Source organism: Choloepus didactylus, chromosome 2 (genome assembly GCF_015220235.1).
Source record: "Choloepus didactylus isolate mChoDid1 chromosome 2, mChoDid1.pri, whole genome shotgun sequence".
In the NCBI taxonomy this organism is placed as follows: Eukaryota; Metazoa; Chordata; class Mammalia; order Pilosa; family Megalonychidae; genus Choloepus; species Choloepus didactylus.
Window position 1 is genome coordinate 16845259 of NC_051308.1, and position 17964 is coordinate 16863222.

The 17964-nt window shown below is 37.1% G+C and overlaps 1 protein-coding gene across 6 annotated transcripts in view; it reads right to left on the reverse strand.

The window, feature by feature from the left end:
* Positions 1-17964, reverse strand: part of SIPA1L2 (signal induced proliferation associated 1 like 2) — a 261788-nt gene that overhangs the window by 82519 nt on the left and 161305 nt on the right. For all 6 annotated transcript variants that reach the window (XM_037820966.1, XM_037820960.1, XM_037820991.1 and 3 more), the window contains 4 exons: positions 14372-14505; positions 11579-11767; positions 4965-5139; positions 306-409 (listed from right to left, as the gene is read on the reverse strand). In XM_037820966.1, coding sequence (XP_037676894.1) covers positions 306-409; positions 4965-5139; positions 11579-11767; positions 14372-14505 — 602 coding nt within the window. The remainder of the gene's footprint in view (positions 1-305; positions 410-4964; positions 5140-11578; positions 11768-14371; positions 14506-17964) is intronic.

Consider the following 17964-nt stretch of genomic DNA (forward strand, 5'->3'; position numbering starts at 1 on the left):
AACATAAGTTTAGGTTATATAAATGGATTTTTGATTCAGTCAACACTGATTCACTTCAAGATTTGATCAGTGAGCAATAAAGATGAGTATGGAAGAGTTTCTAAGTTTTATAGGGAAAAATACAATAAAACTTATATAATTTAAACCTTTAAAACCCAAATATTCCCAAATCATGGAAAGTCATAGATCTGTAATGCTATTCAAGGAAAAAACCCCAAATGAATCTTTGCAAACTCTAAATCCATTTATGTTATCAATGGGCTGAGCTCAGCTTTAGTACCCACAGTAACTGAGTGAAGACATACCTGCTGCCGATTGTTTGGCATGTAGGGCAGCATGGTTGACACGTGGAACATGAGTTCATAATCTTTGTACGTAGTGTACAGGGAGTGAGTTCCTGTAGAATCAGCTAAAAACAAAGTAATGATAAAAAAGCAGTCAGACAATGTGGAATATGACTCCCGGGGAAGAATCTAGACCCGGCATCATGGGACGGAGAACATCTTCTTGACCAAAAGGGGGATGTGAAAGGAAATGAAATAAGCTTCAGTGGCAGAGAGATTCCAAAAGGAGCCGAGAGGTCACTCTGGTGGGCACTCTTATGCACACTTTAGACAACCCTTTTTAGGTTCTAAAGAATTGGGGTAGCTGGTGGTGGATACCTGAAACTATCAAACTACAACCCAGAACCCATGAATCTCGAAGACAGTTGTATAAAAATGTAGCTTATGAGGAGTGACAATGGGATTGGGAAAGCCATAAGGACCACACTCCACTTTGTCTAGTTTATGGATGGATGAGTAGAAAAATAGGGGAAGGAAACAAACAGACAAAGGTACCCAGTGTTCTTTTTTACTTCAATTGCTCTTTTTCACTCTAATTATTATTCTTGTTATTCTTGTGTGTGTGGTAATGAAGGTGTCAGGGATTGATTTAGGTGATGAATGTACAACTATGTAATGGTACTGTGAACAATCGAATGTACGATTTGTTTTGTATGACTGCGTGGTATGTGAATATATCTCAATAAAATGAAGATAAAAAAAAAAAGCAGTCAGACAACTACAAAATTAGGACTTTTATACTTAGGAGGTCATTATTACAAAAGGCAGTTTGAGTGGGGAAAAAACAAACTATAAACTCCCAGTGTCTTGATGTCGATCATCTTGTTCTCTCAACACACACTGTTTCTACTGCTTTCTAACCCATGTCTGTGGCCCAAGTGTTTAGTTTTCTCTTCGTCTGCTCTCTCCTACATGCTTCGGCTCTTTTTTACTGAAAGCATGGTTTCCTCTTTTCTTCTGGGTTCTCATGTTCACAGAGCTGATTCAGAAGACTCTCTAGGGGTTAGGTCCTGCTACAAAGCGTACAGTTGAGCAAAGGAGGGGAGAAGCTGGAGGTTTGGCTCAGCACAGGTCTGGATGTGATATGTGACGGATATGAACCAACCAGGAGTTACCTTTGCCCCTCTTTCTGTATGTAAGTATTTGTTTGCAGTCATTTCTTAAGTTATTCTTGTGCATTTGATTTTCCAGGACCCAGAAAAAAGAAACAGAATTAACATAATATGGAAATAGGAAAAAAATTATTTTAAATTTTCTTTTGCTGAATGAAGCAATGAATTTTTCTCCTTTAAACTGGAAATACTATATTAGACAATCATATAAATTAAGACTATGGAGAATGAAATGTGGTCTCTTTCGTAATGTGTATTATACACTAAAACACATTAAAAGAAAAAGATGCCATCTGAACCCTCATTAATCATAAAGCTATTCATCTTTTTTTGAAAAGCAGAATGATTTTTTACAAATTCAAAACCATTTGTATTGTCAATGAAATTACCTCAGATTTAGAGTTTCAGACACCTGAACCAGAGCGATGACTATAAAATATTTAAGTAATCATTTAGAGGTATAATTTCAAATCACTTTGCATATGGATAAATGAAGACAAAAACATAGAAAGTAAGTTGTACACAGAATACAGGACTGCCTTTCCCAATTCTTAATTTACATTTAGGTTTATTTTTCTGTTTTTTAAACAATCAGAAACACTGGTATGCAACATCATTTAAAATGAAGTTTATTTCATTTTGTTTGCTGTACAAACTGCAGAGAGCAGTCACCTTGGGTTAAAATGTTTTTAACATAAAATATACATATTTACTTTAAAACATTAAAATTTTAAACCTTCATTGGCCTTTATTATTTTCTTTCTAAATCCTATAGTATGTCTTTCCAATATATTTGTCTGGTTCAGAGATGGTCCAGAAAAATCTCTAAAAACATAAATAAAGTTTTTTGACACTCTGAAAAGGGACTCGTGAGGTAATTTCATGACTAAAGGGAATACTTCAAGTATTCACATAGCAATATCGATAAATCACCTCCATGTGGCCAAACAGAATTTCATTCTAATAATCTGCATATCAAGTATTCCCCAAATAAAGGTATTTTCTCTTATAGCTATTCATTAAATAGAGCCAGCATATTTGTTATTTTTCACAGGACTTTGAGGTATTCCATTTTACATCTCTTGTCTCAATCTTGACAAAGAACATTACTTTGAAGTAAGCAAGCACAGTTATATGGATTTAAAAAAAAAGCTCCTTTAATAAAGAACTTCATCACTGTTAACAATAATGGCGGTCGTATTATGGAAGAGTTTGGGTACGTTCAATTACTCCCATCAAGACGCTGTCATTAGGATGTTAAAATTCAGTAAAAGAAATGATGACAGACACTTAAGAGTCTAGTGAACATGTTTCCGATTCAGGAAACTGCAGTGAAAGAAGAAAAATGTATGTTGGTTGGGTGGAGTGAGGGACAAAATGTGATCAGTTTGTCTATCTAAAGTAATAATAAATAAATTTCTGAAATTAAATATTTTTAAAGTTTTTATCTCAAACATCAGCATGGCAATGGAGAAAGTAAACCAAGAAGCTCTACCATCATATGGCATTCTCTAGTTTCGACATTCTCCACACCTAGACCAAACACTGCCCCGGGCCTGGTGTCTACACTCCTCTCTGGCTAGCTAAGCATCTTAGCGGCTTGCATACCCCCCTTTTCCTACTCCATTTCATTTTGAACTTGAGAGAACCAATCCATTTTAGAGCTGGAAGGGACATCTGAGACATTCTAGCCCAACACGCTGAATTTTATTTGTGAGGAAACTGAAGCCCAAATTTGACCAAGGTCCTATAGGCGGAGAACTAGAACTCAATTCTCCTAAATTTTAGGAGATTTTTGTTTGTCTGTTCCATAAAAGATATAACATTTATTTGATCACTCCTTGAAATACAATTCTTAAAGTATATCTCCTCTCTGCTGAAGGAATTAGACTTCGTTGTAAGCCACACAGTACCTAACAAAATGCCTTGCTCATAAAAATCCTTATCCTTGAATATTCGTATAAAAATTAGCTCTTAGGTTTATTACCTCTTTGAACAAAGGTGCTTAGTAATGCACCTGTAATATTTCAAAGACATTTCCAATGTTATAAAAATATTCAAAATTGCTGATTCCCTACTAGGAAAAATACTTTGGATTATCTATGTAACAGTTTTATGGAATATACTGATCAGGAGTTCTTAAAACTTTTTCTCAATCCAACCTGCTCAAGAGAAATGACGCATACTGATAAGTAACAGGAGTTCTGGTCAGTGATTTTTCAACTGGGAAGGCTATAACAGCATATAACAGCATCCCTCTGGGGTGGAGGGGGGTTTGTAGATAAAGGGATTTTGAAAAGGAAAGAAAGGCTTCATTTATCTTTCTTAAAATATATGGATTTTCATATTTTGAATGTTCAGAATTTTCATATTTCATATTTTGAAAATTTTCAAAATTTTTGAAAGTTACAATTACAGTATATTGTAACTTTCAAAAATTGATCTAAAAATTGAGAACTGAGGACAGGCACATAATGACATGGATCATTAAATAAAAAAACACAACCGTGATCTAGACGGAGTGTCATAAGGGTCTCAAGTTGACTAGATTTTGTGAGTAGGGCTTGGAGACTGAGGGATAGTAGACGGAGAGCTGCACAGCCACCAGGCCCCCGTTCATTCCCACCCAGGCTCTGCCACAGTCAGGCTCTCCAACATTGAACGCTCTCCTGTCACCACTCTTGGTCTCAAGTTCCTGCAAACCAGGAAGGCACTAGGGCTCACAAGGAACCCCCAAGTTGAGTGTCTAGCTAAGTTAGAGTCTCGAGTTCATTTGTTTTTATTAACAGATCAAGCAAAATTACCGAGTGTGGTATTTTAAGGATGGACAGCAAATAACCAGCACCACAAATATAAAGATTAAAAAATATAGAATTTATGAGCACCTTAAGGTATATAATTATCGAAATGAAGATATTAGAGAAAATCATATGCCATAGGAGGGTTTAAAATGTTTCAAGTTGGCCAGTCATTGGTGGCACACTTCTCTTAGAATACGTGCCACTCAAGAGAACCTGACTAAGGTTATAGAAACATACAATGCATTCACTTTTAAATCACTGTTCCAACTCCTCTGTTCAAGTTTTGAACCCTGAAACAAACAAAATAAGCTTGATAGCATGACATAAATGAACGTGCTAATATTTTGTCTCAGAAATGAATGCAGTGCTCATCCTTGGTATACTGGAAATGAGGGTGAAATAGAAGAGGTCAGGCCGAAGAAAGAAGGAAATATTAAAAGATTTTTCATCAAACCCTAGGGAATCTCTATGTTGGTGTTACAAAGGAAAAAGAATTGACCTTCTGAGCTTCTGATGTGAAGCACATACCTCTTGAGAAATGTGCTTTCTTTGCTCATCTGAGGAAATCTAAACTCCATCCCAAATAAGCTTGCGAGGCTGCTTCTGGGGTCAAGAACATGAGGGCATGTGATCACTAGCTTAGATTTATGTGATCTGCCTACTTTTGGAGAATTCAACTTGCTTGCACACAAAAATATGAAGCTTACTTTTATTGTCTAGCTGAGCTCGATATTTACTAAATCCTTTCAGCCGCACTCTCTGGCCCAGAAGATCAAGGAATTCTTCAAAAGCTGGTCCTGCTGTCTCATTGTTATACATCTCTTCCTCTGTGCTCTGGCCTGCTTTGCAATAAAGGATCCCAATCTTGTGCTGAAAGCTCAGCTGAAACGGAGGAGAAATGTAGTTACTTGGCAAAGAGTATAACTTCAAGAAAAACAAAATTATAGAAGCTTAGAATTCCATTTTCAGAACACATGCCAGAGTAATCCCCATAGGCAAATAAGCAAAACAGTAAGCAACTATCATAATGGAAGATGCTACAAAACAAAGTCAGAAATTTCCAAAATACTGCTGGAGAAATGTTAGACACTGCAAGAAATATAAGGTACGTCTATGGCCAGATGAAATTAGCCAGGTTTCCAGAAAGGACAGGAAATCTAGTTAAATCATCTACTGAAAAAATACAACTGTGGAAATACTTAGTTTTATACACTCCATATAGTGATTAACATTACCTTCCAAGTCAGAGAAAAGGCCATGAGCTTTTAAAAGTCTTCCTTCTCTTGTTTCTAATGCTTTTTTAAAAATTTGAACATATTTATGTGAAATATGTAAGGCTGTTAGGAAAAGCAAATCAAATTAAGGTCTGGTAAGGAAAGAGTCCCAGTGGAAATTGTGATATATATATGTAAATAGAATAATGTTTTGTTTCTAAAAAAGTAACTCTGGCTTTAGTACAGTCATTTCTTACATGTTTACTGTCTTGAAAAGAAAACATTACTAAATATACAATGCACCATGAAAAATTTTAATAGCATTGCTATCTCACAGTCAGTCCCGTGTCATAATGGAAGTTATATGTACTGGATCCGTTTCTACAGCTTTCCTACTTTCCCCAAAGAGGAACCATTTCTCACTCATGAAATCAGCACTCTTAATCTTACTTCCAGCAATCTGAGCCACAAAGATTGACAGATTATCAGACATCACCGATTCCCAAAAGACATCAATCCAAAACACTGTTCACTTTTATTATCAAGCTGTAAAATAGAGCCTTAATCAAAATTCATAGCTGACTATATCAGTAAAATAAGGCAAAATGATACTCATTTCCCTTGAGCAGCCAAGTGATAAAAGCAGTTTCATCTGCATTACCTAATGACAACATACAATGCAAGAACGGTACAGAGACACCTGCTTGGTAATCTAAGCAGAATGCAGGAAACATTTCATTTCATGTTAGAATAGATTTAGAGGTGAGCACATAGAATCAGCCACCACTAGATTCTGAGTGCATTCTGACTTTTCTGAAGTGCTGTAGGAGAATATAAAAGGAAGCATAACACATTTACAATTGGACTGAATCAGCTGCATTTCTATTTGATGGATCAGGTTGCATGGTGGAAAGTGCATGGGTCTGGGCAACCACAAGCTCCTCGGTAGCACAGTGAAGCTAATGATTCGACCTTGGGTTGTGAGGCTATGAGATGGTGTGCTTAAGTTCCTTAATATCTAGTACAATGCATTTTATCAAACTAGTTCTTTACTAGGGTCAAGAAAAAAAAAAAAAGACTTCCATTTATGCAGAGATTGAAGGATAAATATTTCTGATTCACTCAATTATACAAATAAATGAGATACCATAGTTACTGCAAACAGCCCATCATCTTTAAAAAAATGTTAAATACAATAAATATATCTCATTATAAACATTAATTACTCCTGAGTGATTCAAAGGATATTTCACAACCTTCAAGTACATTAGGAAAACACTTATTAGTGTGTATTATCACAGATGTTGAAGATGTAAGTGACTGTCAGAATCTTAATATTACAGCATACCCTCAAAATGATGGCTTCACATCCTGGATATCACGTTAGTTTGACTTCTCTTTCACTCTCAGAGGAAAATTTCAGCTCTCCAGTTATCTGGCCTTTGCCTTAATGACAGTCCACCAGAAATACTGTAGAATGATTAGGGCTGGTGCGTATATCTCAAATGTCCCATTGGGCCCAAATGCCTGTGCATATTAGTATCTGCTGTTTCTTCTGCACCTACCAGAGAAAGGGGCACCTATCATACAATCATCCTCACACACAATGCTTGCTCTGCCCTAGTAGATGCTGTCCAGTTTGCCAGTCCTTTCCTCAGAGCACTGTCAACACCATCTGCCACTCCCCTCTAGATACCACATCTGTGTGTGTCACCCTTATCTCCAATGCCCCTTAGCCACATATTGGCCTTCTTCCAGTCTGTCTTAGGGATCTCAACAGGGAACTCCCTTGTTCTTTTCAAGTCCATCTCTTTGGGGCAGGAGGCATAGAGCAGAGCTGCTCGGGGTCCCATGGCCTGGGGCAAGGGGTGGTCTCATGCTAGTTAAGCAAAGCCCTCGCGCGACACTGGCACAATCTCTCTCTCATTCCCTGAGTCTTATGGACTTGACACATTTCTTGTTGACTCTCATTCAGCCAAAGGTCAGATAACTGGAGAACTGAAATCTTGTGAGACTTCTTTGCTTGCTGCAGCTTTCTCTTAGGGACCCTGCAATGCCATCTGTAACCCACACCCTGCCAACTTCATACCCCCTCTCCTCCCAGCCATTGGACAAGCCAGCCTGTGTCTAGATCCTAACCATGAAAAGGATTTGTGTTTTCATCCCTGAAGCCTCTGGACCAAAGAGAATCAGGGAAGTGGCTAAAAGAGATTAAAACCCCCTGGATTTTAATTAGAGCTGCCCAGAGGCCTGTCAGCCCAAGCTCTAGCTCCAGTGAAAACACTCGATAATAAACAGCATAGTATGTGTAATACACAAGTTTAAGAGGTATAGGTATTCAGTGACCAGGCCTCTTTTGATGAGCGTTGCCAGATGAGTGGCTCAAGAAATGTAACTCAGGATAAATATCTCTGATGACTCAGAATAAAACATCATGACTTGTTTATTACAAATAGCTGCTAGTACCAAATATAATATAATGAATTACTCAATGAAGAGGATCTACATTCCCTGACTCTCTTTCGTAATAAAACTTGTGAAAACAATCTAAACATAAGATCAAGCATTACTTCTTAATATATCAAAAAACTAAGAACATACTCTTCAGCTTAATCATGATAGGGCATATTAGAGACTCCAGATCCCCATGCAATAAAATATCCAATTCTATCAGACCAATGTTTCATTTCTAACCCCTCTACACCTCAGGCTGGGCCTAAACACTCAACCCACTGCACTGACCTTTAACTGGTCTGATACGAATTACAGTCATTCCACAGTTCTGGGGTTGAACTAGTCTGGTGGGCAAGAATACTACGGCAAATGAAAAATACTCACTTGTCAAATTCCATACCACCTTAGTGCTGAGAGCTGGACATAACACACCATCTGCACAGACAGGCAGACAATCCAGCACTTCTTATTTTGTTCTTGGGACAGGACAAACACAGACTGCTAATTCCTATGGCCAGAAACCTTGTCAATATTGACAAGAAAATTTAAATGAAGGTGTCAAAATAAACAAAGCCTCAGAACTCCTTTGAAAACAAATTCAAGTGTGCAATAAACCACTTCCACTGCATTCTTGTGACTCAATCTTCTAGGTCTGAGCATGCACTCTCATGCACTTATATCTACTTTAATTCATTTGAAGCAAACTTGATATGCAAGTAAATGTATACATCTGGAGGACTGGGGGTAGGAGATGGGGATGGTGGCCTTACAAATAAATTAATCATCTTGCCAAAGATGTCATAATATTGTTTAAGATAGTGACCTATTATAATTTATCTGAATAATTATTTTAAAAAGTCAAAGTATATAATTTTATGAACTTTCTTATTACATAAATTAGCAGGATCTTCTTAAAGAGGAAAAAAAAAAAAGGATTTTAGAATTTGAGAAGTAAAACCATGTAGATTAAATCTATGAAGCCTTTAAGGTCCTGCTTAATAATTAGTCCTTATAATTCTCCATTGCATTTAGTCATCTTCCTCAAAACATCTTACCAAACTTGAAGATGGAATGAATTAGCTGAATACCCTACTGTACCTCCTAGGACTAAAATGTGCTTTATAAAGAGAAGATATACTCAGAGAGTATACATCAAACCTGGATGGATTACAACTCCTAGGAAACAGAAACCAACAATATATGTAACTGGTAGAGTTAAAGTTTAGGTTATCTTTTAAATATTTTTTCAATATTAAAACACCCTTGCAACAGTAAAATAAAATTAGCCCATCCTGTCCTGGGCAGATTCACTACTACGTAAATGAATTTACACAGCACTCTCTGGAATAAACTCTCAACCATCCTAACAAACAGGTTAGTGGCAACTTTAAAGGATCCTTTAGGAACCTGGATGTCACATGGGACGTAGTATTAGAAACCGCATGTAATATGGGAAACAGATACCACTAAGAGTAGTGGAACTTAACTTACTGTGCTTAAGTTTGAACACCATTACAGAAGTAAAAGTTTATATACCAAAGTCGAACTTCAAAAGAAAAAGCACATGAAATGCATCCAGAGCTATGAAATACATTGGTTTGTTTAAAGGAGAACCTGATTTTCAAAATTAATTCTTGATATCGGATTGTAAATAGGTGTTCATTAAAAGAACTTTAAAAAACTTAATTTTTAAAACTGCCTGGCATAGCTACTAGACCTATTCTACTGCACAGACATCCCTAATACCTACTTCATTTTACGAGGAAGACAGTCATCTGAAACTCCCATATGGTTCTCTCTGCTCCTCAAGGGAACCCCCAGATGGGTGACAGCTACCACAAAGCAGGGCCTTCAGAGCTTCGTGACTCATGCTTGGGAGAGGCAGAACTGTCTATGGAGCTCTCCCACAGCAGCCTAAAGGGACCAAACATATCACCCACCAGGCAAGGAAATCGAAATAACATCCGCTATTCAGCACAGTCATTTATTTTAAAGGAAGAACAAAAATTCACTGGAAACATAAAGGGGTGGAGAACTCACCATAAGGTGGCAAGTCACCAATTCTCCTGGGATCTGAAAATGAAAACAAATGCTATTCTTCCCTTTAAGCCTGTTTCAACTCTGAGGATTTGGACCAGCCCCGACACCTCCTCCCTATGCCTGCACATGGCATGTTCTCCTCAACTGTTTCATGGACCTTTTATACATTCCACAGACTTTACCAGTCATAATACTGGTAAACCAACTCTGAGTATAATATGATTTTAGAAGCCAACAGCTCAAGGTTGGAGTTTTAGTTTGTTCTTTGTTTTCAACGTGTCAAGTCTTTAATTCTAAAGACTGACAGATTTCAGGATTATTCATTTTGAATGTTAAAGTGCCTGCTTCTTTTTTGCTAATAATTCAGTGTTAACTTGTTAGACAGTTCAATTGCAATTTTATCACTTTAGAATTCCAGCCATCTGAAGTATCAAACATTCTACTTCACTACAATGAATATTACTGAGACAACCAAAAGATACCTCACACTCCCTCTAAAACATGCAAAAGAAAGCATGGGGAATTCTGAAAAGATGTATCACCATTGTCCTTTTGTGTTTAAAAAAAAAAAAAAAAAAGCAGGCATTTAACAAATCCATTCATTTAAAATAAATTATATATACTTGGGTACCTACAGCTCTGTTTTCCCCACAAGTTATTTTGAATATAACCAGAAGATAACTTGAAACTTAGAAGATTTCTCCATTTTCACCATCCCAATTCTGTCCATCATTAATTCTCTCCTGGACAATATCAATAATCACATAATTGAGCTCTAGGCCACCACCAGTCTCCACCTTCATCAGCCTGTCCAATCCCCTTTGGCCAGAATAATCTTTCTAAACACAGTTCTGATCATGTGACCTCCTTCTGGAAAATCTCTAATGGCTCCCGACTGCCTCTGGAACCACGTGTAAACTCCCTGGCCTAGCATTCAACTTACTTTCTTGGTCTTATTTTCATAGCCTTCCTTTATGTACCCTTTTCTTGTAAAGAAACTAGATTAGTCAGTTTCCTGAAACAACCAACTACTCATTCTTTCCATGTTGAAATCCTACCTAAGCCTAAAGGCCCAGTAAAAATGCCATGTCTTTCAAGAAATTTGCCCAGCCAGATGTTAATTCTTCTTCTCCCAAAGCACTCACTGTGTTTATACTTTGCCAAGATCAATTACCATACACTGCCTTTTAGAGTCCTTTGTACTCTTGGTCTTTTTGGCCAAATGGGGTAGAGAGCAGGTCTTAGTCATTTTCAATCTTCTCAATTCATGCTGTTCATGTCCATCTGTTAACATGATGGCTTGCATATACAAGACAAGAATAAATGTTTGTTCAGAGAAAAGGTCAACATGAGTTTCTTAAACCTTGGGAAAAGATACTACCTACATCTAATAATTGTACAATCAGACAAGTCACAACTCAGCAGGAGGTATATTATGCATACAATAAGGGTGTCATGTTTCTAAACTAGCATAAAGGTATATTTGGGGAAAGCTAGAGAGAAAATGCTATAAGGCGTTAAAAATAAATGGTTTTAAAAGAAAGATGGAGGAGAAAATTTGAAAATGTTTAGACACATAGACATAAACATATACTCTCACACATTACACATACCCCTTGTTCATCAAGCTTCAGGAGCTGTTCCAAGACCTTGGGTGAATTTGAAGCCTGTCTCAGGCACTGAATGCTCAGCTCTGGAATGACATATTCTAGAACTTCTTTGAGAGGTAGTCCTCGTGCAGTACCATGCCGAGCAGTAGAAGGTATAGCATCTTCTAAAATTGCTCCTCTCAGTGTTGTAAGCTGCAGGAAAGAAAATAAGACTTCAATCAATATTTACTAATATTTAATTAATATTCATTCCTGGTTACCTATTCAAGACATAACTTTTAGTCGCCTTACAAAAAGAAGAAGAGAGGCAAGGCTCTTTTTTGAGCAGGGCAAAGGAGACAAAACACTCAATTTGAAGAAGTAAAATCAACACTCGATTAGTCTTTCAACAACAAAAAATATACAGGTATTAGGGATAAGGCAGGCTAGGCTGAAATAATCAGACATGTGTCTAAAGAATGAGGAGGAAGACAAAGCACTGTAATGGAAAATAAGACATTCCTACAATTTTCTGTTCCCAACTTGTGAATTACATTGAGGAGGAACCCGGAGGAAATGAGAATATGCCTAACCATAACCACTTTTCTTCCATACTTCCTTTTTTATTTTGTCCATTTCTGTACACCTTGTTTTCTGCCACTCCCTTTGTTCTCTTCTTCTGTTTTAATTTTCCATTGCTAACAACTCCTTCAGCTTAACAAGGTTATCCCGTGACATGGATATGCAGGTTTATTCAGGGCTGAGAAGACCAATACTGAACTGTGCTTTATGATTTGTTACATGTCCTCAAATACGCCATGAAAGCATGGGATCACTATCCTCTATACAGGCTTCAGACCCAATATAAAGAAGGGGAAAACTCCCAGTATAAAATGCTCTATAATACCATTGCCCAATAGAACTTTCTGTAATAAGAATGTTCTCTGCCTGCACATGTGGCTATTGAACACTTGAAATGTGGCTGGAATGACTGAGGAACTGATTTTCTCATTTTATTTAATTGTAATTACTTTAAATTTAAATAGCCACATATGCCTAGTGGCTACCGAATTAGACAGTATAGGTCTATAACTTAAAATATGCCACATCAAGAGAGTGGCTTTCCCTTATACATATCCAGTCTAGAGTTTACATCACCAGAATACTTAAGTATTAGGTAAGATGCACAGTGATTCAAATGCTCATACATTTAATGAGAAAAGGTCTCTCTTCCCTCTGTCAGTATGATCTGGAAGGGAGTCAAGCAAAATTTACATTCTGTATTATTTTTCAAATATATACCCCTCTAATTTAAAATGGGTTAAAAAAAAAAAAAAAAAGGCTTAAAGTACAGGCCAGATCTAATTCTTTATATAAATCAGCATCTCTACTTCTTCAGCTATAAGTGGTGTGCCTCTGGTATAACAAATCTCACTTTTCCTCAAAAAGGACAAGCAAGGAATTAACCTGGGTCATTCAATGTAATAAGTATGATACTCTGCTGGTAAAAATACTATTCAAACAATCACTCCACAGTGGGCAATCTGATTTGCTGTGCTAGATTGTTTGGGATGCATTGTATAGCTCATGTCTGTCCTCCCTGTCTTAGCCCCTCAAACCTTCCACACCCCCCACCCCTCCGTTTTTCTACTCATCCATCCATACACTGGATAAAGGGATTGTGAGCCACATGGCTTTAACAATCACATTGTCACCCCTTGTAAGCTCCATTGTTAAACAACTGCCTTCAAGATTCAAGGCTACTGGGTTGTAGTTTGATAGTTTCAGGTATTTACTGCTAGCTATTTCAATACATTAAAACCTAAAAAGGGTTGTCTATATTGTGCATAAGAGTGCCCACCAGAGTGACCTCTCGGCTCCTTTTGGAATCTCTCTGCCACTGAAGCTTGTTTCATTTCATTTCACATCCCCCTTTTGGTCAAGAAGATGTTCTCCATCCCATGATGACGGGTCTAGATTCCTCCCCGGGAGTCATATTCCACGTTACCAGGGAGATTCACTCCCCTGGGTGTCAGATCCCACGTAGGGGGAGGGCAGTGACGAACCTTCCATTTTTGAAAATCATTAGCACTTAACATCCATAACAAGTTTTAGAATTTTTATACAGGAACCATAATTACCATAAATGTTAAAATCATTCTTTAATGTTAGTTAACATTAAGAAATTAACAATATCATGACTAAAACAAACCACAGCACTCATATTGAACGTGGTTTTACAAATTCTGCCTGTGCCCTGGAAATCGTCCTCTCAGACCCTTCCTTCAGGAGGGAAGAGCCTGGCTCTGGAGGCAGCTAGCCAAGGTCCCAATCCCAGCTCTGCTGCTATGAGCTGCTGGAGCAACTGATGTGCTACTAAGGTCCACATTAATGTGATCCCAGGGTAAGCCTTCCTTGGGAAAGAGTCCAAATTAATAAATCAATAAAATGCAGTCTTGAGAAAAATAAAAGGGTAGGTGGGCACTCATAAGGATTAAATAAGGAAATACATGTAAAGCACTTAGAAAAATGCCAAATATATGGCAAGTATTCAAAAATTATCAGTTACAGTTATAATCTAATATTGTGTATAAACTGATATTTGTATTCAGTTTTATGCCCTCTATGTTAGTTATGGAGATACTTGTATACACAAATCTTTACACAAATCAGTGGTAAATAATTAACAGAAGTCACAACACCAACAGGCAAACATGCCCTAAAGAGGGTATCTCCCCATCAAGTGCCTAAACAAAGTTTTTATCTGTCTTTAGACTTTAGCCCAAGGACAATAACAATGCACTGCAGCTCCATTACCTCACTAGTCCTGAAAGCTACCCGATAATTGAACTGGGATCCTTCTTTTTCCTTGGCATCTTCGACCTTCTCTCTCCGGATACTTATTGCCACAGGGCCAAGGTTTTCATCTATTCCAAAGTAGTTTTGGTGCTCTATAATGGAAGAGAACAATCGCATCAAAAGAAACAGAAAGAAACCAAGAACAAGGATGGATATCTTTTGGTCTGCATATCAAATCTCTTAAGAAATACAACATGATTCCGGGTACACTATGTTTGTACTACATATCAATGTGATAGGTTAACATAGCACATCAACATCTCTGGTTTCCAGATCAGACATGCTTTTACATCTCATTATCTGTTTCTTCCTCCTCTCATTATTTGTCACTAGTTCATGAGCAGCAGAGGCACCCCCAGAGTTATTGATTTTTGTATTAAATAAACAGCATTACTGGAAAGAGTGGGTTGCCATTCTTACGGACTGTCAAGAGGAACACAGACATTGTAAACCATTACTGAGAACAATTCTCCCCAAACTGGGACAGTCACCTTCTTATCTGATGAGGGCACCAGGGATTTCCTAACTAGCCACTCAGACTAGCCAAATCTATCTTGGTGACGAGAAGGGGAGAAAGGTCAGCATTTCATTACTGTGTCATTAAAGCACCTAAGAGCCTGAAGCAAAATTAAGCAACAGACAGAAAATACATAAAAAGCCATAAAGTGGCTGGGCTCAAATTACCTCTACTAATACTATAATTTAGTTTACTATGTTATCAGTTAATCATTTCTTTCTTAGAATTCTTGGTCCTTGAGGAATTTAAAATCATACAATTTCAGCAGAGGAACTGACCTTTTGAGACCATCCTGCCCCTCTAACATAGGAATTCCCCTTGAGAACATCCTCCCTAAGAGATGGTTAGTCTTTCATTCACACTTTCAACAACTGTGTGTCGACTACGTGCTATTTTAGCAATGGGGACACAGGGTGAACAGTACAGAAAAATCCACACTCACGAAACTAATATTCTAGTTTGAACTCTTCTAATCAAGGAAAGTTCACTACATTGTCAGCAAGTCACTCAACTATCTGACAATGTTTCTTCTTAGTGTTTCATTGCAGCTTCCCAACTTTTAAGGTTTTGTCTTCTGAAACAACCCAAACCTAATATTTAAGACATGATTTGAACCATGAAAAATAGAGGAAACAATTATCCATACATATATTAATGCAGCTTAACATTGTATCTGCCTATTTTTAGCAGCCCGCCCCACCAATAATTCATGCAGAGCAGGTGGTAAGTTCAAACCCCCAGGTGTTATTCATTTATCGCTTAATGAACTGCTGCTGGGTCAGTTCTTCAAGGTGTACACTTAAAAAATTGATTTTTCATCTAAATGCAAGACATCACATTTATCCCATTTGAATGTCACCTTCTTAGTTTTGGCCAATCTTTTCTGACTCTTTAATTTTTAGTTAAAAACAAACAAATAAACATAATATATTGAACATTTAGAAGTTTGAAGAAAACCAGAGGCATTCCAAAGGCTTTTACTCATACTAATACTTTCTGCCACAATAATTTTTGAAGGAATAAGAAATGTTTTTTAGAAAGTAGAAAATAGAATGGTTCAACGTAGGAAAAACAGCACCTGTATCACTCCAAAAAAAACATTATTCACAGCCAATAATGAATATTGCCTAGATGTTGAAAAGGGATATAATTTACTTTTTTATTGCTTCCAACCAAATGAGATTAATAATGACATTATTTCCCTTTAGAGCCAGTTTCATGCTAGAGCAGCAAGTAAACCATTTTAAGGGCTAAAAAGTGAATTATTGACTTGGTATAGTCCCAGATAAAAGGAAAGAAGCCTTTTCTCCCCCCAATATATAACATATCCTTGTACTATCTCATGTACTGATAATGGCCAAGTTGACAGCTAAAAATATGAACAACTCCAATGAAATAAAACTTATATAAAACAAAGTATGGGTTTGAAGAGAACTGACCCAGCAGCAGTTATTCATGACTTTAATCCACACAATTAAACACACCGGTTAAAAATATTCAATACAAACCGAGACGAGAAGTTAATTGTCTACTTCAGACTACTAGGCACATTATCATTTTATTATTTCCTTAAGTTGGTATTAGTGACTATTGGAACCCCATAGCATTTTACTAGATCCTGTGAGAAATTCATCTATAATCAGGTTAGAATTTTTTTAGTTGCAGTTATTTAACTGTAATGACAAAAACTTTGGTTTTATCTCTGAGGGTTATTTTTATTTATCATAGCCAAATGCAATAAGAAAAACACAGAGAGAACACAACCAGTCATCAGGCAAAAGCTTGCTTCTTGGAACACAATGCAAGAAGCTCCTTGAAAAAATAAATCAGTTCCATATAAAGCATGTGGTGAACCATGTAACAGGAATCAAAAGAGCTTCAAATTATTTTAAGGAGCAAGAGAGTAAGCAAACAAACTAAAAACTGACAGCCCTAGATTAAGTGACATAAATCACTAATTCGAATACCTGAAAATAAAACCTGAGTATGTACACTGTTCTCATATTTAACAACTGTTTCAACTGTATATGAGGTTTGAAAGGGAGCTAAACTGTAAAGGAAATTAGGGAAAAAAGGTTAAAGGGGATGCAAAACAACTTGAACTCACACATTGCTGGTGAGAATACAAAATGATAGTCAGTTTGGAAAACCATTTGGCAGTTTTTTATAAAGGTAACATACACACACATGACCCAGTAATTCCATGCTTTCATATTTGCTCAAAGTGAGATAAAACTTTTGCTCATACAAAAACCTGTAAGTGGATGTTTACAGCAGCTGTATTTATCCATAATTAGAAACTACCCAAATCTCCCTCACCTAGGGAATGGATAAACACACTGCTACATCCATACAACAGAGTACTATTCAGCAATAAAAAAGAACAAACCACTGATGCATGCAACAATACGGATTAATTTAAAATGCAATACATTAAGTGAAAGAAGGCAGAATTGAAAGGTTACCTACTGTATTATTCCATTTATTTAACATTCAGGAAAAGGCAAAACTATAGGGACAACAAACATATAGGTGGTTGCCAGAGGCTGGAGGCAGGGGAAGGGAGTAACTACAAAGGAGCATAGGAAAATAGTGGGGGGTAATGGAACTATTCTGTATCTTGATCGTGGTTTGACTTCCCACTGTATATGCTTGTCAAAACTCTCAGAACCACACAATTAAAAAGAATGAATTTTACTGTAAGTAAAGTATACCTTCATTTTTTAAAATATGGAAAAAAAAGTCAATGGGAGAAGGTGATAATGATCCTTGCAAATGGATGCAGCTTTCAGCACAGATGTTAAGTCACAACCACTTCCTCCACACCCAGCAGTTTTTCCCACCACACTGCCCATCAGCGAGGATAATACACATTCCTCAAGTAATCCCCCTCCTTAACCCACTATAAACCTTGTTCTGCACTACCTCTTGGCTCAAGATCACCATGGCATATTGTTGCCAAATCTGACTACCTCTAAGCCCTTGTATTTCCAGATCTGTCTGCTGAGTTTGACACTGTTGACCACTGACTTCT